This window comes from Pogonomyrmex barbatus, unplaced genomic scaffold (assembly GCF_055798465.1).
Source record: "Pogonomyrmex barbatus isolate J1 unplaced genomic scaffold, ASM5579846v1 scaffold5, whole genome shotgun sequence".
In the NCBI taxonomy this organism is placed as follows: domain Eukaryota; kingdom Metazoa; phylum Arthropoda; class Insecta; order Hymenoptera; family Formicidae; genus Pogonomyrmex; species Pogonomyrmex barbatus.
In genome coordinates, this window is record NW_028297149.1 from 9620179 (window position 1) to 9646905 (window position 26727).

The 26727-nt window shown below is 41.7% G+C and overlaps 4 protein-coding genes across 18 annotated transcripts in view; 3 read left to right on the forward strand and 1 right to left on the reverse strand.

Moving 5' to 3' along the window:
* The first annotated feature begins 1333 nt into the window (after positions 1 to 1333).
* Positions 1334 to 11026, forward strand: Eaat2 (Excitatory amino acid transporter 2). 2 transcript variants are annotated; one of them, XM_011639198.3, is made up of 11 exons: positions 1334 to 2377; positions 4173 to 4298; positions 4371 to 4578; positions 5451 to 5493; positions 5575 to 5828; positions 5920 to 6153; positions 8268 to 8462; positions 8589 to 8723; positions 8869 to 8977; positions 9140 to 9261; positions 9563 to 11026. In XM_011639198.3, the coding sequence occupies exons 1-11, from the start codon at positions 2203 to 2205 to the stop codon at positions 9609 to 9611; spliced, it is 1650 nt and encodes a 549-aa protein (XP_011637500.3). In that variant the 5' UTR covers positions 1334 to 2202; the 3' UTR covers positions 9612 to 11026. The 2 variants fall into 2 exon arrangements, with proteins under 2 accessions (XP_011637500.3, XP_088937771.1); XM_089081645.1 differs by having other exon boundaries at positions 1336 to 2377; positions 9140 to 9277.
* The window catches only part of ds (dachsous cadherin-related 1), a 305901-nt gene continuing 289510 nt past the window's right edge, over positions 10337 to 26727 (reverse strand). For all 13 annotated transcript variants that reach the window (XM_089081625.1, XM_089081628.1, XM_089081632.1 and 10 more), the window contains 4 exons: positions 26146 to 26431; positions 19028 to 19324; positions 15824 to 16280; positions 10337 to 15697 (listed from right to left, as the gene is read on the reverse strand). In XM_089081625.1, coding sequence (XP_088937751.1) covers positions 13378 to 15697; positions 15824 to 16280; positions 19028 to 19324; positions 26146 to 26431 — 3360 coding nt within the window. In that variant the 3' untranslated portion in view covers positions 10337 to 13377. The remainder of the gene's footprint in view (positions 15698 to 15823; positions 16281 to 19027; positions 19325 to 26145; positions 26432 to 26727) is intronic.
* LOC105427466 (uncharacterized) lies at positions 19320 to 24028 on the forward strand. Of its 2 annotated transcripts, none has more exons than XR_016140391.1 (2): positions 19320 to 19469; positions 20810 to 24028. XR_016140391.1 is itself a non-coding variant. In XM_011639203.2 (2 exons), the coding sequence occupies exons 1-2, from the start codon at positions 19424 to 19426 to the stop codon at positions 21944 to 21946; spliced, it is 306 nt and encodes a 101-aa protein (XP_011637505.2). In that variant the 5' UTR covers positions 19335 to 19423; the 3' UTR covers positions 21947 to 23740. The 2 variants fall into 2 exon arrangements, 1 of the variants encoding a protein (XP_011637505.2); XM_011639203.2 differs by having other exon boundaries at positions 19335 to 19469; positions 21687 to 23740.
* On the forward strand, positions 24232 to 26609 carry LOC105427465 (deoxynucleoside kinase-like). The gene is made up of 5 exons (XM_011639202.3): positions 24232 to 24444; positions 24757 to 24950; positions 25370 to 25619; positions 25713 to 26040; positions 26119 to 26609. The coding sequence occupies exons 1-4, from the start codon at positions 24270 to 24272 to the stop codon at positions 25991 to 25993; spliced, it is 900 nt and encodes a 299-aa protein (XP_011637504.2). The 5' UTR covers positions 24232 to 24269; the 3' UTR covers positions 25994 to 26040; positions 26119 to 26609.

Below are 26727 nucleotides of genomic sequence, written 5' to 3' on the forward strand. Positions count from 1 at the left end.
TATATTGAATTTTCCAGATTTAGCGAATCGCTCATTGAACTTCCCCTATCTCTTCATTTGACGGCCGTATTAACTCGGTATCACATTTATCGCATTGTATCTCTTCTCGTTTCTAATTTATTTATTATACAGCGTTTATTACGCATACAGTTAGAAATTTTTTTGGAAAACAAATAGATTATTGTTTAGATATTGTGCCTCCATCTTTCATTGTTTCCAGAAGTTGTATCTGCTCTTTCGATCGATTCGCTCCAGTAGTAACTACCGTCACGGTCAGACGAAAGTAGTAATTATCCACATTCGGTCAGACAGTTATTCAACTCGCCATTCTCCGTTAAAGCAAAAACGTGATACATGTTTTTTTAAACATTTTTATTGTTTAAATGATATACTTCACTTATGAAAGCTTTTTCTATTCAAAACTTCAGAATATCTTTCTATGTAAAATGTTATTTTTTCATTTTTTTCTTATCTCTCACAGTAATTCTTATATCTAATTCTAACAATAATCTATCAAGTTATTGATATTATGAGTATTTTTAAAGAGATTTTGCAGGTAAATAAGAAAATAAATAAAAATATACATAAACAGTATCTAATTTCGTATTTTATCATTATTTTGGTATATCATGTGTTGTAGACTTAGCTTGATGCGCAATAATGTTCTATTCGATTTATCTCGATGCTGAGCGTTTAAAATAAAACAGATTAACCCGTTCTTAAAATAAGCATATTGATGTAGCTACGTGTGTATTCGCGATAAGCGTCGTCCCACACAGGGCCATTGCTGACGTACATTATAACGCCCTTGTGCAAAAATTTATTTAGCAATCTTCAAAAAAAAAAAGAATTAAGAATTTTTTAAATAAAATAATTTGTATCCAACCAGCAAATAGAACTGCATCTAAATGCTTTAACATGCGATCTAAGTACTGAATCCGCGACGCAGAACGAATTACGTCGTAAAACGTGAGAGTGGCGTCTTATAAGACTCCAAGAGTAGATAATACATTTCGCAACTCCGACGAAGTTTCCGCTGCCCTTCGCTGTCGCGTCCTTCCTTTTTCTGTTTCCGCTACTTTTGCGTATCAAGGATTGTATCCTGCCACCCCGTTCCCTCGTCCGTCATCTCCCGATCCTCCTCTACCCCGCAAGCGTCTCGCTCTTCTCTCGACGATGCACCATCGCGCAGCAACAGCATCGGGGGTAGTGCGTATCCACATTTTAGCGACCGACTTAACCACCGGAGTTCGCGCAGGCGTTACGCCGTCCTCGCCGGGCGAGAGAACGAGGGACGCTCGGGGAATACGGCGAAATCCTAGCAAATCAATACGGCAATGTCCGCCGGTAACCAGGCAGTCGGGGCTCATCCTTCGCGAGAAACGTGTCGGAAGTCCATGCGCAAGCTCAGTTACGTCGGCAACTGATTAGAACAGTCCATTGAATCTTCGTCGTCTTCGTCTTTGTCATCGTCGCCGTGCGGAGCATCGATCCTAGTTTCCTCCTGGCACCTTCTGACGGCTTCGAAGTCAGCTTCACAAAGTGAAGTGCTCTTGTCAGGAAGGAGGCGGGGGATAATACGTCATAGCCGAAGAAACGATTATCAGCAGCCCCTCTCGGGTAACTGACCTTGTGCAACAGCACGAACGTTTGGCTCTCGAGCAATAGAGCTACTCGAGCGATTTCGTAGCGAAGATCCTTCAGATCGAAGCTTCTTGCGACCACTTCTCGTTTATGATTTAGAGAAAGACACGTATATCTCGGAGCCCGTAATCGTTTCGGGGTTGTTTAACCACTCAACGTTAGAGGGTACTACGCATATACGGAGACGTCAGACGAGCCGAGGCCGGGCGGAGATTAGACGGTCTCGCGAGCCCGATCAAAGCCACCAGTTGTTATTATCAGCACATCACTAGGAAGACAGTCCGATCCCATCCCGGTACCACGATCGAATTAGTAGGCATTCGCCAGGCCGCCAGGCTACTACGACGTCTGGTAGGCGCGAGTGATTGGTCCTTCCGCACGGATTTACCGAAACACCCCCAAAACGGCAACCCGTCGTCGTCGTGGTGCTGCCGGGGCCCCGCCGTTAGCCGCGAGAGATCGCGAGAAGGGAGCTTGGGGGGATCGGCAGGAGGATCGGCCTGTTCGTACGCGATCAGCACCGATCCCTGGTACGCCGCTTGCTGGCGGCCCAGTGAGATGGAAGAAAAGTCCTCTGCCCGATTCTCCGAATATCTGTTCGCCAAGATGGGCGGGCAGGACGTCTCGGCCTCTCAGGGTCCCCGCAAGGTGACCGCCGACACCAGAAAGTGGATGCGAGAGAACCTGCTGCTCCTGGTCACCCTATCCGGCGTACTTTTTGGCATAATTCTCGGTGAGCGATAGAGACACTTATTCGTTTCTTACCGAGTACCGCAACGTTTGAAAATTAGAACATTCGGGAAAGCCGCAAAAAGCCTTCTCTTTAGAATTGTTTTTGAGGAAGCGCATTACTTCGTGGTATATTACGCGAGAAGAAAAAGAACTTTGAATTAGATTAGTAATTTTGAATTATTTTGCACGAACAATTTTTGTTTGCAGGCATTGCTGATGTTCAGACATATGTAATAAACAAACAGACATTAAATAGAAAATGATGATTTATGCTATACAGAATGTTTGTATCGTACAAATCGTTGTTGCGTTTCACTCGTTCATCTTTTTACGTGACAGCTATAAATTATGACCGTCATTTGCGATAGTTGTCATACGTATGATCTTTATATAGCGACTCACTATGTAGATTAATTCCATGCTTAGATTTTAATCTAACTCGGCATAACGGTAATTCTTCAGTCGGCAATATTTCTCTTGTCACATCAATAATTGATTGTTCTTTTTTGATATCGCTATTCCACTCGTTCAAATAAAAATTTTACATAAGTACGATATAATCATACAAATATCAGTAGACAGAAAAACCAATTGCTTCTACAAACATTTATAAGGTTTTTTTTTTGCTCCGTTATAAAACACACATGATCATAATGAATGCTTATAATGAATGTTTATACGTCATACGTTCATAGAAATCCTACCTGCGGGATAATATGATACGTTTTATGCTCGCAATATGAGCGAGCTCTTTGGCATAAATCGATTTTACATGTAATACCACAAAGTTCAAAATTATTACGTAAAAATGAACAACATTATATCTTGTCAAAAGATATTGACTTTATCAACGTTTAAAATTTTCTTAAAAAAATTCGTATTAACTTGAAGCCAACTTAATAGAGAAATCATATTTTCACGATAATATAATTTTATATATAAATATTGTATCATAAATATATTATTTGATATACCGGCGAATGTTATATAAATATAGGATAGCATTTAATTAAGTGAGAATTGATTTTATTAGTTTACGCTGTACAACGTCAGAGAAATAAAATTCATTTCATTGTAATTGAAATGTATCATGAAAAACGTGTTTCAATTAAATTGTTAAATTGTCTAGCACAATTAATGTAACTAAAAGACATAGGAATAAATTTAACAATTAATAAAAGCATTGGTACGATGGAACGATCAATGTGTGGGTGGGCGTTGCTATGTAAAATTTGTTTCCAATGGCTAATTTGGAACGTATTAAGCCAAATGTATATAACGTCCATAAACTTAGCTATAAGTAGAAACGTTGACGTTGACGGCATTGTAATAATTTATGTGATATCGCTCAATAGATCAGTCTAAATCAAAATTCATTTCATTCATATCCTTTCCTCGAAGATAAGAATTCAAGATTATGTCTCTATATCATTAATTTTTTTGTTCCTTTTATTTTTTTTTTTTAACAAATATCTGCCATATAGTCGCAATTAATTATTTGTTTAGGATGATATGCATGCTTTATATCCATGTCTTTAGACACAAGAATATGGATAGCTTATGCTATTAATCATTAGAAAAGAAATTACTCAAACCTTCACCTTTTCGTCAACCACGACGCCCTTTTTCTTCTCTCGATCGAATAATAAGCCAATTTGACTGTAATAAATTTAAATATAGTTCAAGGGCAAGCCATTCTGCAGAACTTCTTAAGCGCGTTACACGAACAAATGAAGAAAAAGTTAAGTTCCCTCGGTGGCGCAGAATCGCGGATTAATCTGATTATCTCCTCACAGGATTTGGCTTGCGACCTCTGGATCTTGGGGATGACGCGGTGATGTTGATAAGCTATCCAGGAGAGCTCTTCATGAGATTGCTAAAGCTAATGATTTTACCTCTGGTGATCGCCAGTCTCATATCAGGTGAGCTTCCCTAAGCTGTCGCGTGCATCGATAATCTTTATTGCTATTTTTTTTTTTTCTTTTCTTTTCCAGGTTCAGCGAGCTTAAACGCCAGGATGAACGGAATGATCGCCGTTCGTACCTTGGTGTATTTCATACTGACGTCCTTGCTCAACGCAGTGCTTGGCGTGGCCCTGGTCCTCGTTATTCATCCCGGTAATCCCGGCATCAGGGAATCGATTGGGACCTCGCATCACGCGAGAGCCGTTAACATACTAGACAGCTTGCTCGACCTGGGAAGGTAAATTATGTCCGCGATATCTCTCATCGCCCGATATCGATTCTGTCAGTATCAATAATGTACATAGACTCACTTGAGAGTTTTCCTATTGAAAAACGAAGGTAATCGAGTGCGAAGGTCAATGTATGTACAGAACGACAGGAAAGTAATATTAATCGATTCCGATCGGTTGGCCTTTCGATTGCGTCGAGGCGTCTCTCCAGGCCGCTGGTATTATCGATCATATTTTTGCAATTTTTCAAATCTTCGATACGAAAATAGGTCGGGCATTTCTGCACCGCGGTTCTTGAAAACTTGCTCGAAAACTTTTGAGAAATGTATACACAATGACGAACGCGACATTGAAATAATATCGATCTCGTTGCCACTGTTGCTGAATCATTGCAGTAAAACAGTTACCTAAGTCGGATTAAGGTCATGGCATTTCACGAGTTGCAAACTCCACTAAACGGAATTCATTGCAGATATATTCCTTGCAGATATATTCGCCGTGACGAAAATAGTTTTTCGATCGTGCGTATTTTATTCACGCGAAGCGCGCTCAAAAACTCCGCTTAAAAATCGCGCGATGTTCAGCGCGATCTTTCCAGGTTGCATTAAAGACGAGATATTGCGGCCTATTGGTTATTGGAAACCATTTGATAATTGTTCGCTTCGGTAGTCGCAGTGCAAAATCATTTTTATTGAAAAGTCGCTGTAGCTCACGGCGCGACTTAATCAATGTGTAAGGACTATGAATAAAACGAAGGTCGTGGGAAAGATGTTATTTTTAATATGTACAGCCCTTTCTCATGCAATGCGCGAAGACACTGCGCTTGTCTATTGTCAACAATATTTGAAGTATATACGATCTGGAATTAATGTTTTCGCAGGAACATGTTTCCGGACAATTTGTTTCAAGCGGCTTTCCAACAAGTAAGAACATGCTCCAATTTTTATAATCTGCCGCATCAAAATGATTGGTTGGATCGATATTCAATGACTATGTCATTCCAGGCGCACACGGTTTACGTCCCGAAAAAGCAACCGTTTCAAAACGTTACCGATCAACTACCAACGGAAGTTCTGGGAGACGAGGAATTGATGAGAGTAATACAGTACAGGAGTGGTACGAACACTCTGGGCATAGTTTTTTTCTGCCTAGTTTTCGGTACGTTTCTGGGAACACTTGGTGAGAAAGGTCAAGTCGTCATAGATTTCTTCAAGGCTGTGTTCGAGGTCATCATGCGAATGGTCTCAACTGTTATGTGGTAAATGTCCCATAAAAATCGAAAATCGGCTCTTACCGGTGATTTTACATCACCGTATAGCACAACAAAACCGATAATATCTCGCTCGCAGGATGACACCAATCGGCATCACCTCCGTAATAGCGGGCAAAATACTCGGTGTGGACGACCTGGTACTGGTGATGTCGCAACTGGCGTGGTTCATCGTCACGATCGCGATCGGTGTCTTTTTCTATCAGCTGGTGATCATGCAGCTGATATATGCGGCCTTCGTTAGAAAGAACCCCTTTAAATTCTACGCCGGCCTGGCCCAGGGTACCCTCACCGCCTTCGCCATGGCATCAACGTGAGTCGTCGATCTTCGAACCCGAGCCCGACCTTGAGAGAATCCATTTCGCCTGCCTCACAGGGCCTCGGTCAACGTTGTGATCGTATTTTCTGACCTCGTAACCTCTATCCTTTCATCGGTCACGTCCCGCAGGCGTTCCGTTCTGTTCTTCCAAACTTCCTTCCCTTCTTCCTTCTATCCTTTTGTTTCTTACCACGCGGACCTTTCTATATTTACGCGAAATGGAGCTGGTCTGTCGCGCGATTGATAGTGCAAGTAGTTGATTTCAAAACATTTTGACATCGTAAAATGAGACAATGAGTGACGATGAAAGACATATATTGATCGAATCGATTGATGAAGACAATATGTTTCAGCCAGCTGTGTGGAGGCTTTGCGAGGCCACAATCCCGATATCCCTTTCCAATTCATTCAAGTCAGCTTTACATAACTTTCGGCGAAATTTGCTTCATATAATCCTCTTGCTTAGTTTTTATAAAAACGTTGTGGAAGAGCTGGCCAAAATTCCCGAATTATCCCGTTAGTCTTTCCTCCATATATGACAATCTCTTTTAATGTTTGCTTGCGAGGAGAGCTCGCCATGCCACATGAGAAAGAGAAAAAGAGGGAAAGAGGTATGCAGTTCCGGGTAGCACTTAGAATGCTGATACTACCGGTTCCCGTTCACCAAACTGTTCACGAACTTCCGGAAGCCAGATCGTTACGGCTACTGTGTCGTAGCCGTAATGCAAACGGAATTTCGTCATAAAAAGAGACAATATATTACCGTCATGAAAAATCACGATGATTTTCAAAGTAAGTTTAAGTTATCGCGAAGAAGTGAAACTATTCGGCAATGACATTGCTTAAACCGGCGATCTGCTGACTCCGTGTTACCTGGACTGATTCGCGGCGTGGAAGTCTTCTAAGGATTCCCATAAAATCGGTGTCTTCAAACTTATTCCTTGCCGACGGCAAGGAAGAGGAAGAGGAAACCGTGCCAAAGGAGACTTCCACGCCAAATGATACGATTAAACTTAAGTACGTCGTTTTCTAACAGTAACAAATTGGCGGAACTGAAAAAATATTGGTTGCTTGTGCCGAGCTCGCTCTTGCAGGTACGACGAGGACGTCGATGACCGGCTGTACTCCTGAACAACGTGCGATTATTTGTCTCTCTTGAATAATTCATTTTTGAGAGTCACGCAAAGCAACGATCATTTTTTCAGTTCGCACTTACGAATCAAATTCAGTTTGCACCTCTGAAAACCTTCCTTTCTTTCTTTCATCCGCCAATCCAAAATATATCTGATACACAGTCTGACAAAAACAAATTATTCTGTACTATCCCAATTTATTTCCAATTTATTTCCCGACCACCGGCTCCCTTCACCCGGTATTCTTGTTTTTAGCAGTGCTCAATATTGTTTACGATCCAGCTAGGTTCTTATACAGTTGTATCTAACTCAATCTGTTTTCTCTGTGGATTAACTGTTTCCAGAAAAGAGCGTACACAACTGTGCGTACACTGTGACTGACTGAGAAACTGTTCTCAGTGTATCTGAACAGAGACTGTATGAATATCATGATGATGTATTAGAACACGCACTGCACGCGGCCTTTTGCAGGTGGTTGACTTGGTGGAGAGACCGAGGGTAGCGCTTGGTAAGTAATTGATGGCCGCAACATGAAGATACATACGATTGTCTGTTGTAGGATTCACAGTGGCCAACGTAGTCTGGCGGGGTATCTCGGCTCTGTTCTGATGCTATGCTAATCCCAATTGATTTTCAGATTGTTCTCACGGTCATTCTGGCAGTTGATCTGGCACTCTTTCTACTATCCGCAGTTAATATGCGTCGATGTTATAATTCCGAGTATCCTTCCTCCGTTCGTCTATACCGTGCGTCTCTGCCTCCCATTATATCCGTTCTGTTCAACTCAAGCCTTGGTCGGGTTACGTCTCTGACAAACTATCGATAAATAAATGCCGCCGCTATATATCTGTCCCGTAAGTTTACGCCAGAATGACCACACGACCGCTGCGGCCAACAGGCGACTCTGGAGCGAATCTTTCTGCTCATCACCGGAAGCGTGATTTGCCCGATTTTTGCTAACGCAGCTTTGTACAGGGCTGCCGCACTTCCTGTGACTTTTCGTCTGATGACCGAGAAGCTCAGAGTCGACCCTAGAGTCACCAGGTTCGTTCTGCCGATCGGTTGCAATATCAACATGGATGGTACCGCGCTCTTCGTCGCCGTCGCCAGCATATTCATCGCTCAGATGAATGGTATCTTCCTAGGCTTCGGGGAGATCATCACCGTTATGTAAGTCGCCTTTGTCTTCCAGCTGTTATAAGTAATATAAAAAAAGAATTTTATCTAATCACACATTTGCCCGCATTTACTTTTACTCTCTACTTTTTTTTTCTTATTATCTCGTTTTTCGCAAAGTCTGACGTCCACTGCTGCTTCCGTCTCGTCGGCCTCGGTACCAAGCGCTGCACTCGTCCTATTGCTGGTCGTCCTAAGCGCCATTGATGCTCCTGTTAATGACGTGTCTCTTTTATTCGCGATCGACTGGTTCGTGTAAGTATCAATATACAACCAATATACACAGTTAGATAAAGAAAATATAAATATAACAGAAACATAAAAATTTGAAATGATAAATTTTTTGTTATATTTGTTATATTATTTCTCTTTTTAAAATATTATATCTTATATCGACCAGGGATCGGATAAGGACTACCAATAATATGCTAGGAGACTGTTACGCCGCTGCAGTTGTCGAGCAACTCTCGAAAAAAGAACTAATGGCACTGGATGCAGCAGCCTATCAAGTAAAACACATAAATTAATCATTTTGTAATTAACAAAGTTTTTTTTCTTTTTTTTTAACATTCATTCATTCATTAATTGGTTTCGTTCGTTGCCACACTTGCTAGTGCTATCTTCTTCGTGCCAAATGCACGGTAACAGTATGCGCGATAATTTAATTTCAGTCGGAGACTGTACTACCAACCACTATCGCCAATGGATGTCTTACCGCCAACAGGGTACCTGATCCAGATACCGTTGTCGTCGAGATGCAAGACGACGCGCGGATAACCGCGGGGATCGCCAAGTAAACACGCTTGTTGGTAGGGCTAGGCTATCACTTTGTACGATCATTATAAGATCATGCCGTTTCATTAATGTCATTGCTTTGCTGATTTATCTTGCCGATTAACAAATGGAGACTTGACGGGGAAAAATGGAGATCGTTAAAGCCAGCTAAGCATTCACACGCATTTCACCCATCGTATCTCATCGTAAGAACGATATATCGGGCAAATAGCTCTTGTGCATTTATTATTCTGCGTCAAGTCTTCAAGTTGAAACAGCGAAAACGTCCTTTAATACTTCTCCTTTCTCTCCTTTCTCAGCTTCGGAATATTGCACATGTCGAGAAGTGTGACGGAGGAGACTGTTTGACTAATCGTTAAACCCGCGGAATAATTTAGGGTTGCGGAATCTCATCAGGAAGCAAATCGACTCTGCCATCTGCTCGAATTGTTCAACGAGGATCAAAAACGTACTCTGCGCCAAAAGCGCGTTCAGTTCCTCTATTTCCCCTTGTTTTAGCAATTTTCAAAGTTTATACAAAGATCTCTCCCGCAAAGAGTTCTATACCGGTGAGATTTCACCGGCTTAGCTCTTGCGGAAAACACGATCACCAATGAACGAAGATATTCAAGAGTCAATACGAATGAAGAAACGTGTTACGTTGGAGATGCAGGCACAGCAATAAGAATTGATATATGTACTTTGAAACTATTAATCGATCGAGGCTTCCAAAGGCTCGAGGAAAGCGCGTTTTGTCAATCGTTACGACGACTAATAACTACGCTCGACGTTGTACAAACAAAGAGTCGGGATTATAAGTCGTTCAACGACCTCCGGAGGGATCAGACTGGATTAGTGAAACGTTAATCCAATCGACCGACTCACATTCAAACAAACTGATAGATGATGATCGTAGATTAAATACTTACAGCTAGGAAATTCCCGATGACCGACTTGATTGACATCTCTAGAATTGGTGATCATTTCTACGATCGATTGCGTAAACAGCGTCGAATGTGGTGCCTTATTTCAATGCGCCAACCAAGCAGGCGTGATGAAAGTAAAAAGTTCTTTGCCTGAGTTCTTTTTTCTCCTTTTTCTTTTTTTTTTTTTTTTTTTTTTGCAAGGATACCTTCGCGCGAATGTTCATCGCGCGTAAATGTAGATGCCGATTCTAATTCCTGACGCTTCTCGATGTGACTTAGAACATCCTAGCTCCGAATCTAGGGGGTCAGCATGACGCCGTCATCAGTGACGCGACGAATATGTAGCTTTCTATCGGAAATAAAAAAAATTTTTTTACGGTATTTGGGGGAGGGAGCTTGATGTGATAACTGTTAGGTAGTTATGCGCATACTACATATCTAGGATACAAGAAGTACATTTTAATTGCCCTACAATGTTACTAGAGTACAGTTTAGGCTATACTTTAAAGACCACTCGCTTCGCGTATCTCGATTACGTCACTGATCACAAACCAAATCGGAGGGAGGGAAACTGAGACAATTACACGGTAATAATATACGTATTCATAACGGAGATCAATCACAGGCTCCGCATTGAAGATATAGCAAAGAAGACTTATAAGCGGGTAGGACTTTAAATAGATTTTAAAAGTCATATCGATCTAACTATCGGACCATTAATTGACGGAAACTGATGTATAGAATCTTCCTATGTGTTCTGCTTTTGAAAGACGAGTGTTTTTGCGAAAGAGTGCTTGTCGAGACAGAAGTTGAAACGTTGGACGCATTTTGTTAAAGGAAAAAAAAAAAAAAACAAAATCGAAGATTCAAACGAACATTTGCCAGATCATGCCAGAGTTATCTCAAATTTCTAAATGAAATTTCTCTTCAATATGGGAACAAAAGATACTTGAAATAACTTTCAATAACTTAGGTTTTTGTTCATAGCAATTACGAAACGTCCATGATTCTATCTCGTTGCACTCTTCTTCGATTAGTGCTCTCTGCCGTAGACTAACATACCTTCCAATCTGATGTTGTCCAGACTGTAGCTTAGAATAACAAGTTCGTGTTTTTCGATCGTACATGGAAGATTATACTAACTCTTCTATGAATGACAAAAGAGAATGGAACATTAAATAGCGCAGCTCATTGTCGAGCGCCAACAAGACTGGATATACCATATGATAATACCGTTTTGTTAGACGTAATATAATGGGTAAACGATTCCTATATGGTTTCGCTAATACTAGGCACTAGATAGGTAGGTCGATACGTGTTTCATCGTAGAGACTGTTTAAATGTACAAACTGTTCGAGTACATAGTATTATTATTTTTAGCAATTATTAATGTTTAATCATCCGTATAAATTGTCATGCCATTATTCAAATTTTTTTTGGAAAGTAATTCTTTAGAATAAATTTGATCTTGCGTGCATTTAGGAGGATCCATTTTTTTGTTACCGAAGATGAGTCAAATTGAATTATTTTGATCTAAATATTCAAAGATGCATTCCGTAAAAAAAAAAGATAATAACAAAATAGATCAAAAGAGAATTATAAATTGAACGACTTATAGTTACGTGAAAACATAAAACTTGCTATTTATAATAAATTATTTTATTTTAATTTAATGATAATCATATGTTGGTTTTGTTATTTACGATTTCTCAATTTTTTTGTTTAAAATATCTTGTCATTCTTTCAAGTGATATATTGGGTGCTCCTGTTACTCAGTGCGTTTTATACTCAAAGCATCAAAAAAGTGGGATACTATATAGCAGCTGCGAGTGAAAAACGTGTAGAGGAAACATGGAATAAACTTATCAAAATAATCCGAAGAATACATGTATACTTATAAAGCTCAACGTGTTGTATAACAAAAAGCAGATTTATACGTGGGAATATTTTGTCTTCTTTATTAACCCCTATCACACTTTCTCTGATTTCCTAAATGATAATATATTTTACATAAGTCAGAATTAGCAATTAAATTAATTATTCAAAGGAAATAAATGTCAAAATATCACATGAAAACAACAATTTCATAAAAAATTCATTTATTTAAGGCCCACATTGTAGTAAGACCTTTGGCTCGGAAGAATCTTTGTACAGAGAACAATTTATACAAAATATGACATATATATATATATATATATATTTTATATATATATATATATATATATATATATATATATATATATTCAGTGCATATGTATATATGTGCCGGGCTGAGATTCCATTTCTCCCGTTACATCGAGATCGCGCTCGGGAGATAGAGACAAAGTAACAATTAATCAACGAAGTTATATATAGATGCCTTTAGAGATGCGCTGCCATGAAATCCGGTGTGTAATCAGTTCGCTCGTGGTAGCACGTTTTCGTTTTCAATTCGGATGATATCACCGTGCTCGTCGTAGAATCGACCGATTATAAAATTAGATTACTATACATATTCACGCAAAGAATTCGATAAGCACGGCGCGACCATCTGTTTCTATTAACTTCTGATTTACGCAGTCTATTTTTTGATTATGACAACATTCGTTATATCATTCATCATAGATTATTATTTACAATGCTACTTAATGACTAAACGTCGTCGCAGCTGACGGATATTTACAATACTTTTGTTCAGAAAGAAATATTCTTTCAGTTAGCTATCGATCGGAACAAGAGACGTGTTCGTGTTATATAACAGATACGGAATTGTCAAGGCGCAATCGTCGCTTTCTCACATCCTGTGTCACTCATGAATTGCTCTTACCATTTCTCGCAATGAATTAAATCTATTTATAAATTTTATATTCCATTAACATTTCGTTAATTAGTTAATAAGTAACAATTAATCGCGGGAAAGTAGCGTTTGCGCGTGACAGAATTCGGCCATTTCTTCCGATAGCCGACGAAATTGAAATTCCTAAGTTAAAATCACTTGTTAACACCATATCCGCGAATCACGTTGTTCGCACACAGTCTCAGAGAGAAATATACATAAATTCATTAATTAGTCGTATTTAACAACGCATATTAACAGAAATATAATTCGCATTGCTTTATCACGAGGTACCGCATTGTCTTATCGATATCGTTTATCGCTCGGCGAGTCATCACTGAAGTTAACATTAAAACTTGTACGCGGAATACGTCGAATTAAAATTGAAGTGTCTTCAGATCCTCAACTCGGTGTCGGCGACGGGAATTCCTCTGTTGGCACTTTGACTGGATCTCTGAGTAGCAGGTGGTACGAGGGGACTGATGCTGGGACTTCTTGTAGCCAGAGGTGATAACGAGGGAGAAAAACTCGGACTCAACGCAGCGGAGGGGAAGGTAGAGGCATCGTGATTGATCGGCGACCTCGGTAAAATGCCTCTCGCTAGCGCTGGCGCCGCCAATGATCTCGGAGCTACGGATGTAAGTAGCGGTGGCGGCGGTGCTTTATGTACAGACTTGGTCTTACCACTGCTACCGGAGTTTCCGCTTTGAACGCTGGCGGCATCGTCTTTTAGCCTAGCAATCTCGCTGAATACGTGAGCGAGTGGTTGATACTGAGGTCCCCAATCTAATAGGTAGTCCCAATTATAGGAGCCAGTGAGCTCCTCCTCGCTGTGCACGATAGAACTCAAGGAACCATTCATCGATGGTCCACCCGGTACTTCCAAACCGGAAGTGGGTCGTCCGGATTCTCCAATTTTACCATAGATCAATGTTGCTATATCCGCCTCAGTGCTTGCCTCGTCTTCAAACAGATGCAGACTGTCCAGAGGCAGAGCTTCAGGAGGCCTTCTAGGTGTGCCGGCTGGAGGATCTACGATACCCAATCTAGCTAAATATTCCTGAGTATTATGAACCGAAAGATCGCTCGCTGAATCGCCAGTTTGCTGACCCTCGTTGATCATTCTGATCTCTTCGTCATCTCCATCATCCTCGGCGGATCCCCTACCGGAAGAACCTGACTGATCGCTTCCGGAAAGTTCGGAAGTGGCTTGCTGTTGTCCGGATTGACTGGATGTTCCATAAGGAGGTATTTCATCATACTTCGGTGGGGCAAATTGACAAGATGCGCCACCGCCCGCTCCTCCGGTACTTCCGGAACTACCGTTTCCGCTTGTCCCGACTCCAGTCATACTTCTGATCGGAATCGTGTCAAATGCGCTTGGGTCTACGTAACTATTTGACGCGGTAGCATTGCTCTCACCGTTCAAACCCGGTTTAGCGCCAGGTTTTTTGTGACGGCGATTACGAATGTGAAGGTAGAGAAAAATGGCACCGAACGCGAGAATGAGAAGAAGGAGAGCGATCAACAGACCCAGAACCCAATCAGCCAGGCCCCCTGAAGTAGCCACGGCCATGTTTGAACCGATATCTGTCGGCGTTGCCAGAGCGGTAGCGCCTCTGGCTCCATTAGGTTCGTTATCATCCATCAACGTAATCTCTACTACTGTCATATTCGATAAAGAGCCCTGTCTACCAGAGCTCGCGCTGACCACTAATCTGGATGATTCGTCCATATCAATGTGCATCAATTTTTGCTTCACAATCAACGCGCCAGTCGTACGATTCAATTTGAAATAAGGATGCTGAGATGTTAGTTGATACACAACCCGGCCATCGGGTCCTTTGTCGCGATCGGTCGCTGTCACGTGACCAATTATCGTGCCAGGTAATATTTGAGCACCCTTTTTTATTCCAAATCGATACATCCTCTCAGTGAATTGGGGAAAGAATTCGTCCCTCGAATCGATTTCCACTCTGACACGAACCGCGGCGGTACGACCGCCCATGTCCGTGGCACGCAACGTGAAAGCATATCGATTTCGTTGTTCGTAATCGAATACGGCGCGAGTGATGACAATACCCGATTTTTCGTCAACCGCAAACAGCTTCCAGCTGTCGTCGATGTCAGAGAATCCGCTCGCGGCAGCAGAAACAATGGAATAATTCAATGATCCAAAGACACCGCGATCCAAATCCGTGGCACGTGCGGAGAAGACAGTTGTGCCGATCGGTTCGTTCTCGCCGATGAACTCGAGATACTCCGAAACCGGGAACTTTGGCGAATTATCATTCACATCTTCCAGATTAACGCGAAGTCTGGCGAGTGCGCAGAGAGGCAATGCCGGGTCGCTGTCGCAGACCATCACCACAAGATTGTAAACTTCGGGCTCGAGATCGCAATCGAGTGTAGAGTTCACTAAAACGGCACCTGTCGTCTTCTCGATACGGAAGAGACCACCATCATTCCCTGAAGTAATATCGTACACCAATGTGGCTGCCGTACTGTTCACGAGGTCATCATCCTTGGCGCGTAGAACAGCAATGGTCGTTCCATGCGAAGCATTTTCCTTGATGGAAACTTGATAGAGCTCTTCCAGAAAATGTGGATAATTGTCGTTAACATCCTCCACAACGATAGTCACTATTATCGGCTCGTTTCCAATCAGCGAGTCTGTTCTGTTTTCGCTTTTGCTGCCCAATTGCAACATATACCTAAAATAGCAAATATGTGATTTGAGATTTCTAGATAAAATAAACAATATTGAGAAACAATAGTCGAACATAAATTAAATATAGTAAATTATAGAATCATATTTTTAAATCTAATTCAAGTCTTACCTATCTCTCGTCTCACGGTCGAGTGTCCTCGAAAGAATTAACCGATCCCTGGATATCTCGAATGTTCCGCTATCGTCGCCCGCAACGATGGCGCCATCCAACAAATCCACGTCGGAAAGCCTCATCAACGTCGTACCCTTCGGCGAATTTTCTTTCACCATGATCTTGTACTCTCTCCCAGGTAGGGTATTCTTGAAACTGTTAAGTCGCACAATAATCGAGCACACCGACGACGCTGGGGGTTTGCCGTGATCCTCCGCGACGATCGCCAGGTCCATCTCCTTCGGCATTGGCCTGGGAATCGCTGTGCGATTAACAGTAAGAACGCCGGTCACGGGATCCACCGAAAATCCCTTTACAGGACGCAGCAGATAATATCGCACCCGGCTGTTCTCCTCCGAAAGATCGTCATCCGTGGCATTTACCGTCAGAATTTCCTGCAGGTTGCCTTGCTCTTCTGAAATAAAAAAAAAAAAAAAAATCGGCACGTTACGTAGCGTGTAATTACATTAACATAAGTTCGTCCCGCATTTCTTTTTTATATTCCTGGCGAATAAAGAGAAAGATATTTGTAGTTGTGAAATTATAAAGAGAGCTCGTATAACGTCACACGAGACGGCATTCATTAGTGAACGGCAGGGACTGGAGAAGCACTCTCGGGAGATCGATTATCGAGTCGTACATTGTACGAGGGACCACTCGACAGGGACGCGGGAGAAAGATCGAGAGATCAGTGAGAGCGCGCTCAAATACTCTCCGCGTCTTCTTGTTGCGGATGCGTTCTCTACCATCGTCGGTTCGGCAGGACCGGCATTACGGACACTTTTTTTCGAATGGCGAGCGAGGAGGATAAGCTTTCTTGACATCAGGTCCGAACGGAAATAATAACCAGTTATATATAAATCGCGCCGCGCGCGGTGCCTTGGATCCGGACTCTCGATGGCGCATTGCGAATATAAAAATCATTTCGATGCATTTTAAATCGCCGGATAACTCGGCATTAATGTACCAAGCCGCGATCTAAAGTATAAGGCACTAGGCAGTAGGCAGTAGAAGATATAGACTGATGCATGACGTGCGTGGAAGAGAGAAAAATAAATGTCCGAGGGACATGACTCCTTCGGAAATTTTGCGCCGTAGCCAGAAGAAGCGAGAGCATCTCGAAAGAGAACAATCTAAAGAGAAATAAAGAAAGGGAAAAAGGAATTATATAATTATTACGAAGCGTGTATGACCACGATTGCATGCACATGCGCGCATCACGACATCTTCTCACTCGAATTCGAATATATTTTCAGCAATATCATTCCTCTATTTAGTCTATTATTTTTAATCCTACAATCTTTATCGCCCGACGATATTTCGGTTTTTCTTAATCAACGCAACATAGTTCTGTTAATCTTCGTATCACTGTTCGTCCAATAGCCTCATTCTCTCTCATTAAATTGATTGTGGGACAAGTACTTTGCAGAAAGGTAGATTCTATCTGTAGGTTAATAGCTCCTGAGTATTTAATTAAAATTCACGCGATTTTAGGGAAATGCGAGAGAGATCGGCGAAGCGGTCTTCGATCTATCTTGATCTTATCACCCTCACGAACATCCACGGCCCTATTAACCGCCCAGGCGCTTCATTAACGTTCGTCGAAATCGTCTCCGCTTGATCGGGTCTGCAACCTTTTGCGAAGCATCTCCGTCGTTCCTCCGTCTGTCCCCCCATAAGGAACGGCGCATAGCTTTTCGCGAACATGAGAAACGAAGCGCGGGATGAAGCTGAAAAGAAGAGGAGGATGCAAATTCGCGTTCTCGTCGCCGTGGGAGCTCCCCGCTCGAGTCCTTTCCACATCCACCGCCTGCCAATCCACCCTCCCGAATCGCCGGTTGCCCTTACCTCCCCGCCGCCCACCCAAATGCACCATTAGGCGCGGGCCTATGTATTTTTAATAAGTTTCAAGAGTCCTCTCGAAGCCGGCGATCCCGGCCGGTTGCAGTGAAGGCGGCTTTTTGGCTGCCTCGCAAACGGTGTCCTCGCGTTTATTTATGTGCGAGGAGTTCGCAATCCACCTCAGCCCTCCTTCCATCCTCCTATCCTCGCCATTCCTCGCCTCCCTTCGTCTTTCACCTTCCGCTCTGTCCTGCCGATCTCGCATTCTCTTTCCCTCTCTTTATACACATATATCTCCCTCCCTCTTCCTCCTCCTCCTCCTCCTCCTCCTCCTCCTCCTCCTCCTCCTCCTTTCGCTATATCTTTTTCTCTCCCATATTCGAACAGCTAACTTTTCATCGTCTTCCTCCTATCCATTTTTTTTCTCTTTCTCTCTCGCCTTTCCTCCTCTCACCCCCGCGCTGCCCTTTCTCGCGCGCTTTATCTCGGCGCGGTGTCAATTCGAGTTTGGAACACGGGCAACAGGACAACGCGTGTCTACTAAAAACCAGTTTTTAAACGCGCGTTTATTTCGCGCCGAGGGGTTCGCCCGTATCTTCCCTTCGCCTCCCTCTTCACTCTTTTTCCTTCATCTCTTTGTGCCACTTCTTCGATTTTTTTCGACGAGACGCTGACATCGAGATGCATCGTCTAGCGGGGTGACAGAACTCACGCAATCAATGACAACTTTACGGTACGGAATGATAATGAATCCCGACTGATGAAACCGTAATCTTGACGTAGACTTCAATTTCGCGTGTAAGTTACAAGAACAATACGACGGAACAATTTGATACAACGCTAAATGGACCACCTGCGTTCCAAATCCGACGGGAGATTCGACGAAACCGTTGAAACGTTGAAGTTCCGGCAATGTAATTAGATCGAATGGACTATTGATAGACTGAATTTAATTTAATAGTATGCGATCCTCGATGGTAAACCGCAAAGGGATTTGCGCTCCGAAGACGCGGTAACAAAGTGTATCCGCGAGGGACCTCGTACCGTACCGATGACGTGGCCGCTTGTCTCGGGGCTTCGTCCCACGCTACCGCTTCACCGGAACAACCGGCGCAATCTCGATGGTGATCATTCCTCAATAAATCAAAGAATTATGCTCGCTAGAGCGCACGCCACGCGATAACCGCCGCGACGATCATGTCCGATCATCGTCAGAGCTTCGGTTGTGGATTCGACGATCTGCTACCTGCCTCGCTCGTCTCGCTCTCATTCCCGGCAAAGAAAAAGAGAGAGAGCAACGTGCGTGCCCTCGATACGTACCCGAAAGGACAGCCACATAGGCAGCCTGCTCGAATCGCGGCGCGTTGTCGTTGATATCGGTCACACGTACGGTGAGATCGGTCGTTGCCTCGTGAATCCCGTCACTGGCGATCACCTGAAGAGTGTACTCAGAACGCGTCTCGGCGTCCAGACGCTTCCGCAGAACAACCTTGCCGCCGTATCGATCGATGCTGAAGGGCCCCGGGCTAGTCAAGTTGCCGAATCGATACGTCAACGCCGGCGAACTGTCGACGTCGTTCGCCGTGATGGTCGTCAGAACCGTTCCCATGGCGGTACCTGGAAAAATTCAAGAAGATGTCTCTTTAATCCTTCAGTCCTTTTTACAGATTGTCAATACATAAATGAAGAACGTAGCGCTTGTAGCATCGCGCAAAAATGCACCCTTGCAAAAATCTCATTGCGGCTAATAAATTGGACAACGGTAAGTATTTTTCTGGCTATCTAATAGCGCCGGAATTAGTAAAATGCGCTTGGCGAAAACGAAGAAGGCCTGTTAGGGATCTCGGACAGAATGAAGAGTCTTATCGTTCCGCGTTGTAGACCGCGTGGTCGTTACTGACGGATTGCATCCTCATGCATAAAGGTCCATCCTCTGATTTCGTTCTTTTGTCCCCTCATCGCGAGGCCACTTTGTCACCGAGAAACGATCGTGCGCGATACATATATACGACGCGATCCATGTAGCCCATGGATCTCATGGGTGCGCGCGCTCTCTTCCGCGAAGTTAAAGACACATCAAGGAGGTCGGTGCTTAAAATGCATTGGATCCGTACTATCGAATCGTTTTATCTTGGCCGGTTGCTAAGACGAAACGAATCCGTCCGAAGAAACGGATGAGCCTCTCATTCGCGAGGGAGACGATCGGGCCCCCACGAGCCGCCGCGAAGTAAATTACAATATCGCCCCGTCCGGGCATTACGCGAAGAAATTGAAAACCGTAACGCGGGAACGAATTTGCGGGCACAAAGTATGCGCGACGTGTGCCCCCCGCGTAATACAATCGCCATATGCGACCGCGAAATGGACTTATCGCCGCGAGTGCAGCTCTGATCGCGGTTTGTCCTTAAATATAAATTTACGCCTCCTTTCAAATTATCCCTCAATGACGTACGCGCAATTAAATAATCTTCAATTTTTATTTCTTTTTTATGTGAAGATAAAAATCTCGATATGAAGAAACAGGAGGAAAACGCGAAAGTGTCAAGATTCTATATAGATTTATATATGTGAGAAGAAAAAAACGAATGTATTCTACAATTTTTGACGATACAAACGAAATTCTTCGGTTCGGTAAAAACAAATGTATATTATCAGGAACCAGACTTTTGATTCCACGACCAAGCCGGATGATATACGCAGGGCGTAGCAACACCTGCGGCAGTAAAAGAATTATTCTGTACCCGCATCCGAGGGGGCATGGACGGGAGGGAGGGCTTAGCTGGCACGCGGCTATGCAACCGCTCGTAAATTTCACGAGGGATCGTTAAAGTCGTGTAAATCGGTTTCCAGAGCGACCCCGCGCCGTTCGTCCACCGGCGAACACGGGTGCGGCATGACTCTGTTACCACTTGAGAACTTCTATCTCAGAAGCGACTGAAACCGGAAGTAGAAATCCTCGAGATCTCGTGTTGCGCGAACAAAACTCTCGATATGCATAAATCTTCGCGGTTACGTCAACGACCGCCTGTAAGCGTTTCATGCAAAAAATCATCATGACGGAATATGTAAGAGTATGCAATATTATATAATTTTTTATCGTAGCATCTTAATTGTCAAGATTTGTTGCGCACATCCGCCTGGTGACTACGTTTCGCAAATCGAGTTTGCGCACGCGGCTGCCGGCAACGTTGTCCTCCTTGTATGGAAAATACGCTCGTCGGTGGTCTACCATTGTCTCGATTTCTCGTGTCAGTGCTTTCGGAGCCGATTCGATCGACGCTGTCGATTAAATCCTCCCACGAATGCGTATATACAGAAAAGCCCTACGGGAACGGAGGCAAGGCCCATCCAACATCGGCGAGCCGCGTGCCTCCCGCTTTCGATGATAATTACATCCCTTTATTCCACCGAGATAATTACAAACGTTTACCGTAGGGGCTTTCGAGCGGGCCGCGTCAAAATCCGACCGTGCGAAATTCGCACGTGGATTAAGTCCAATCGACATCATTGTCGTATGAAAAATGGCCAGAAAGCCATTTCGTAACGAGAACGCAGACTAACTTTGTTAAGCTACTTCCGAGTTGTGCTATTAATTAACAATTTACAAGCATAAATCTTTATAACGGAAACGCCGAGTTGCGATGTAATGAGGAAGGCTGTGCTGTTGGAAAACTCGTTATCCTGTCACGTTTCGTGTTACGACTCCGTACTTCATACTTCTAGTTCGCTTTGAATATAAAGTGAATCAACTGTACGAAAATGGGGAGATATTTCACTTGAACAATCGACGGAATACTGATAGCACAATGTTGATACATGACAAAGGGTAAATAGTCGATTTTTATAATATCAAGAGCGATAGTTTCATGACTGTCACAATCGTGATTGCAAAACAAATTATGGGAGGTCTGCGATAGCAATATTATAAATAAATTTTATGGCGTGACCTTAATATGGTGACAATTTTATTTATTTGCAGCAACACTCCGAGGAGTTTTACGGGGATACAAATTAGATAGTAATCAAGCATCACGCCATTGGCGTAAGCCAAGTATGTGCCTGCGATCTTCATGTCGAGCGTTCTCGGTAGAACAAGAACAAGAAAGACCAACGTCGCGGCAGCAGCGGCAGAAGCAACGGCGGCAGCAGAGGCGGAGAAGAAAGGGACGAAGACAAAAACGCGAGCGCAATAAAAGGCCGAAGGAATCTCCTATTATATCTCCCGTCGTCTTGGAATGATTGCTAGAACGTGCGTGACTCGCCACCTGCTCGCTATTGGGAATTCCAACCGACAGGAAGAAACGGAGAACTCCGCGAGAAGAAAACGGCCCGTTCGAGGTATCATCGAAACCGCGTTGCAGCCTACGTTTGTCCGACGATGCGGTTGAACTTACTCGATCACCCGTCCCTCTTTTCGTCGCGTCATCTTCGCTGACTAGCTGCCCGCCTGATGACGATCGAAAGGGACGGGATCTTCTTTTTCTGCGCCTTGAGAGGTGGTAGCGCGCGCGGTTGGCGCTTGTACGTCAAACTCGCGGCCACCACGGTCCCGTGCCGTTCCATTGAATCGTATCTGTCAATAGGGAACAATATGACGGCGAGAAAGGCCGAAGAGAAAGAGGACCCGTGTATCGGGGCCCCGAAGAGCAGAAGAGAGAAACAGACAGAGAGAGAGAGAGAGAGAGAGAGAGAGAGAGAGAGAGAGAGAGAGAGAGAGAGAGAGAGAGAGGAGCCGAGCCACCGAACGCGCGTCTCGGCAGCCTCGCCTAAGTTATGCAGATTGTTCTGAACAGTTGGACTTTAATGCCGGCATAAATCCTTTGCCACTTAACTTTATACGTGGAGAGTAGAATATGTTCCCGCCCTCTCGGCGCGTAGTTGGACTCCTCTCTTCTACCCTCTCTCGCTTGCACTCTCCTCGACTCGTCTTCTCGCGTCTTCTTTTTATTCTAAATACCGAATTCTTTTGGTAAATTTTAATTTAACTTCGAAATATAAAATATGTCAGCTTATACATGAAAGTATCAATCTAGATTTGACTGTGCCTACATACAGTACTCGTATATGTTTCATTTACAAATAATTTAAAAATTACATGTAATCAGATAGATAATCAGAAATAATTTAATTTTATATATTCTTTAATATTGATTGTCATAATTTTGCTTGTTATAATTTTGCCATCTTATCATTTTATTTGATTTTTAATCATGTATTCATATATATATATATATATATATATATATATATATATATATATATATAGAGCCGCGCTCGGGCTGACTTGAGGAGAGATAATAAATCAAATAATTTCAATAGTATTAACAATATGTATAATACCATAATAGTAGGATGCGGCAATACAATAGATTAAAAATGCACATTAATTATTCATTCAATTTTACTTCTCTCCTCGCGATGCACTTTGGCATGCAGCCCCCGCTACATCTCTTCCTCTCGTCGCACGTGGGCGACCTTGAGAGGAGAGCGAACCCATCATAAAACCCGTTGAATTTCGAGGGGGGGATAGACATTTGCAAGCCAACGACCAGGATGAAACTCGAGCTATCGCGAGTGAAACCCGAGCTTCTATTTGCCAACAGGATAGATAACGCGATGCTACTGTCGCGTCAACAGTCCTAACAAGCAGTCTTTTCCACATTGTGGCGCAACGTAACCGCCTTTGATCGCAGATAGAACTACCGAGTGACGAGTATAATTCGCGTTGCTAAAGTGGAAATAACAGTTCCTGCGATTACGGCATCATTTTGCATTTTCTGACTCGTGAATGGATATTGCTTGATACTTGATACCACTAAGTGCCCTAAGAAATTCGCACATGTAATGAAATTTGATAAGCCGAAAAGAACTGATGTTATTTAATCAATCGACAAAGTAATAATTTAATATCGCAACGTTGGCACCAATGAAGTAAAAACTATTGTACAGTCGATATAAATATTTCAACAATTAGCTTAAATATAATACATTATTAATTAATTATAATTTATTATTATAAATATTTTATAAATATTTGTACTCAAGTGTATAGTTATCATCTGTTAATAAAAATGAAAGAAGATAGAATTTCAGACAATTATTTAATATTATTGCTGCGTATAAATTCAAAATTTAGGAAATATCTAAATAATAATAAATTATATATAATTAATATTCTACTATCAACACCGATTTAGATATGTGTTAAAAATAATCCGTAACAATTAATATGCTCTTTATAATTATTCCTAGATTTATTTAAAAATCAAACAAAAGTTAATTTAAATTTAAAAAGCTAATCATCTTCAGCAGTGTTGCGGTATTTTGGAAGCTAATCATGAAGATAATGAACTTTCATTAAATGTATATAATGTTAATATAACCAAAATTTTGCTAGATCGTACCATTTTGAATAAAGTTCTACTGTTCATATCGTTTGCAAAACATTTTTTGCGACTTTTCTTTTATATATTTTTTTCACCGTCTCTGCCGCGTCCAGCTGATCGCGCCGACCACTCCCGAATAGATGGCGAGCTGGTTCTCCCTTCCGTGACATACAAATATGGCGACGTGCACCTTCGGCGGGAAACACGCTACTCAGATAACATGTCTGTGTATTGTACTGTGCACGGCAGTTCGTCATCGTCGATCAACTTGTGTGGCCAGGACGGGCATTTCACGAGGAGTTTTAGTGTCACATGAAGAATATAACGAAGGATATAAGAAACGACATAAAGGTGCTTGACAAATAACCTCAAGGAATTACTTGAGTATTGCCTACATAAATCAATTAAGTAAAGCAGTAAAGCGAGCTTAGTTGTCATCGGGATAATTTATTGTAGGTACTATTTATGATATTCGGATTTCGCAATAAGTCACTATAGTAGTCGGTATGAAAGTTGATTTAATACGTGGATTGTCTAATTGATTAGTAGTGCTTTGAAAAATCGCTTGGTTTCGTCCACCACGTGGCTTTTATCGCAATATAAAATTGAAATTAGTTGTCTGTAGCGCAATTAACTTACATTAGGAATAACGTGTTGTTTCAGCAAGAAGCAGCTGCGTCGACATCATGGAAATGATATCGACAAGGAAACTCTACAACAATCCATTTACGATCTCCATAGAAGGAAATATCGGAAGTGGTAAAACAACATTTCTGAATCACTTTCAGAATTTTAATGCCACAATCTTGCAAGAACCGGTGGACTTATGGAGAAATGTAGCTGGAGTAAATTTATTAGTAAGTCTTTTAGAGATAACATATCTGTGAGACAGTGCATAAAGGGTATTGAAATAGGCTACGTTTTTTCTAGTAATATCTTTATCATAGTGATATTTAATATCCAATAAGGGCCATAGCACACAAAAAAACTTAAACAGTAAGCGAATCAGCTAATCACAGATGATTGAGAACGTAAGACAGTAACATAAACAGTAGCAAATCCATAATGTTGATTTCCTTACTGCTTAAGTTTTTTTGTATACTATGGTCTTTAGAGAGAAACTTCAAGAAAATTCTTCATTAGAACGATATAAATATATTTATCACCATATAGGTTTAAATTATCTAATATAATTACTGAATGAACTACTAAATGAATTACTGAATTTCTTGATGGTTTCTAGATTTTATAAAGTTAATATTGATAATATTTTCAGGATCTTTTTTACAAGGATCCTGTAAATTACGCCTTTCTATTTCAATCGTACGTTCATTTGACTAGACTGCAGTTACATACTATGAGTATACCATCGCCCTATAAAGTTATGGAAAGATCTATATTTAGTGCAAAATGTTTTTTGGAAAATATGAAACGTACTCATATGATAAAGGATGTGGAAACGATAGTTTTAGAAAAGTGGTATGACTGGTGTTTAGAAAACACAAAAATAAGATCAGATTTGATAAGTATGTACATTTATCAATTTTAAGCAAAAAGATTTTTATATATGTAGTTTCCTTTCTGTTGAATGATACATATTTTTGTTTTACTTGATTTAGTATATCTAAGGACAACGCCTGAAATTGTATTTCAAAGAATGCAAGCACGTGCGCGTAAAGAAGAGGACTCTGTGCCATTAGAGTATCTGAAACAAATACACGAAATCCACGAGGATTGGCTGTATAGACAAACTTTATTTTCATTACCAGCACCAGTTATGATTATAGACGGCGACAAAAGTCTCGAGGAGATGGTGCCGCAATTCGAAAAATGTAAAGACCGAATACTTAACGGACAAACTGATGGCACAAATAGAATAATTATAGATACTAAAGTATAACATAGGCCGATATTTGAATATTATATTCAAAAATGACTTAATTATAGGTAATTTCCATAATAATATACTTTGCAATTCTTTGCATACTGCTATTTTGTAAAATTGATAATAAAAATTCTTTCAAGGTTTAATAACTACCATTCTCGACTTACCTTCAGAGACTGAAATGACGCTATGTTCCGGGAAGGTAGGCTGATTGTCATTGACATCGATTACCCGCACGCTCAATGCAGCCGTGCCGGTTAACTGCGGGTTTCCTTGATCAGTCGCGATGATGGTCAGCCTATACTTCTCGCGAATCTCACGATCTAGGACTATGTTGGTTCGTACTATTCCACTGTATGGTGGACTTATGGTGAAGGCATTATCTGGATTACCATCCACGATATGATATAAGATTCTACTATTTAATCCTTGATCAGCATCACTTGCTGAAAGCTACGGCAGCAAACATTGAAATATAATATTATATACATTCAAACATATATATATTTTTTTATATCATTAAATATCAATATCGTAATTTGTATCGTAGTTCATATTTTACCTTTATTTTTATATCAAGATTTATTAATATAAGACAGACAATAAATATTCGCACATTTTAATACTGTAATTATATATATCGTATTTCTTTTCAACCTTTCCTTTTTCTTTAAGAAATAATTGATGTGAATAAATTTTTATATCATATACTTTATACCTTGATTTTCTTGTAACTAGGCTATGTAATG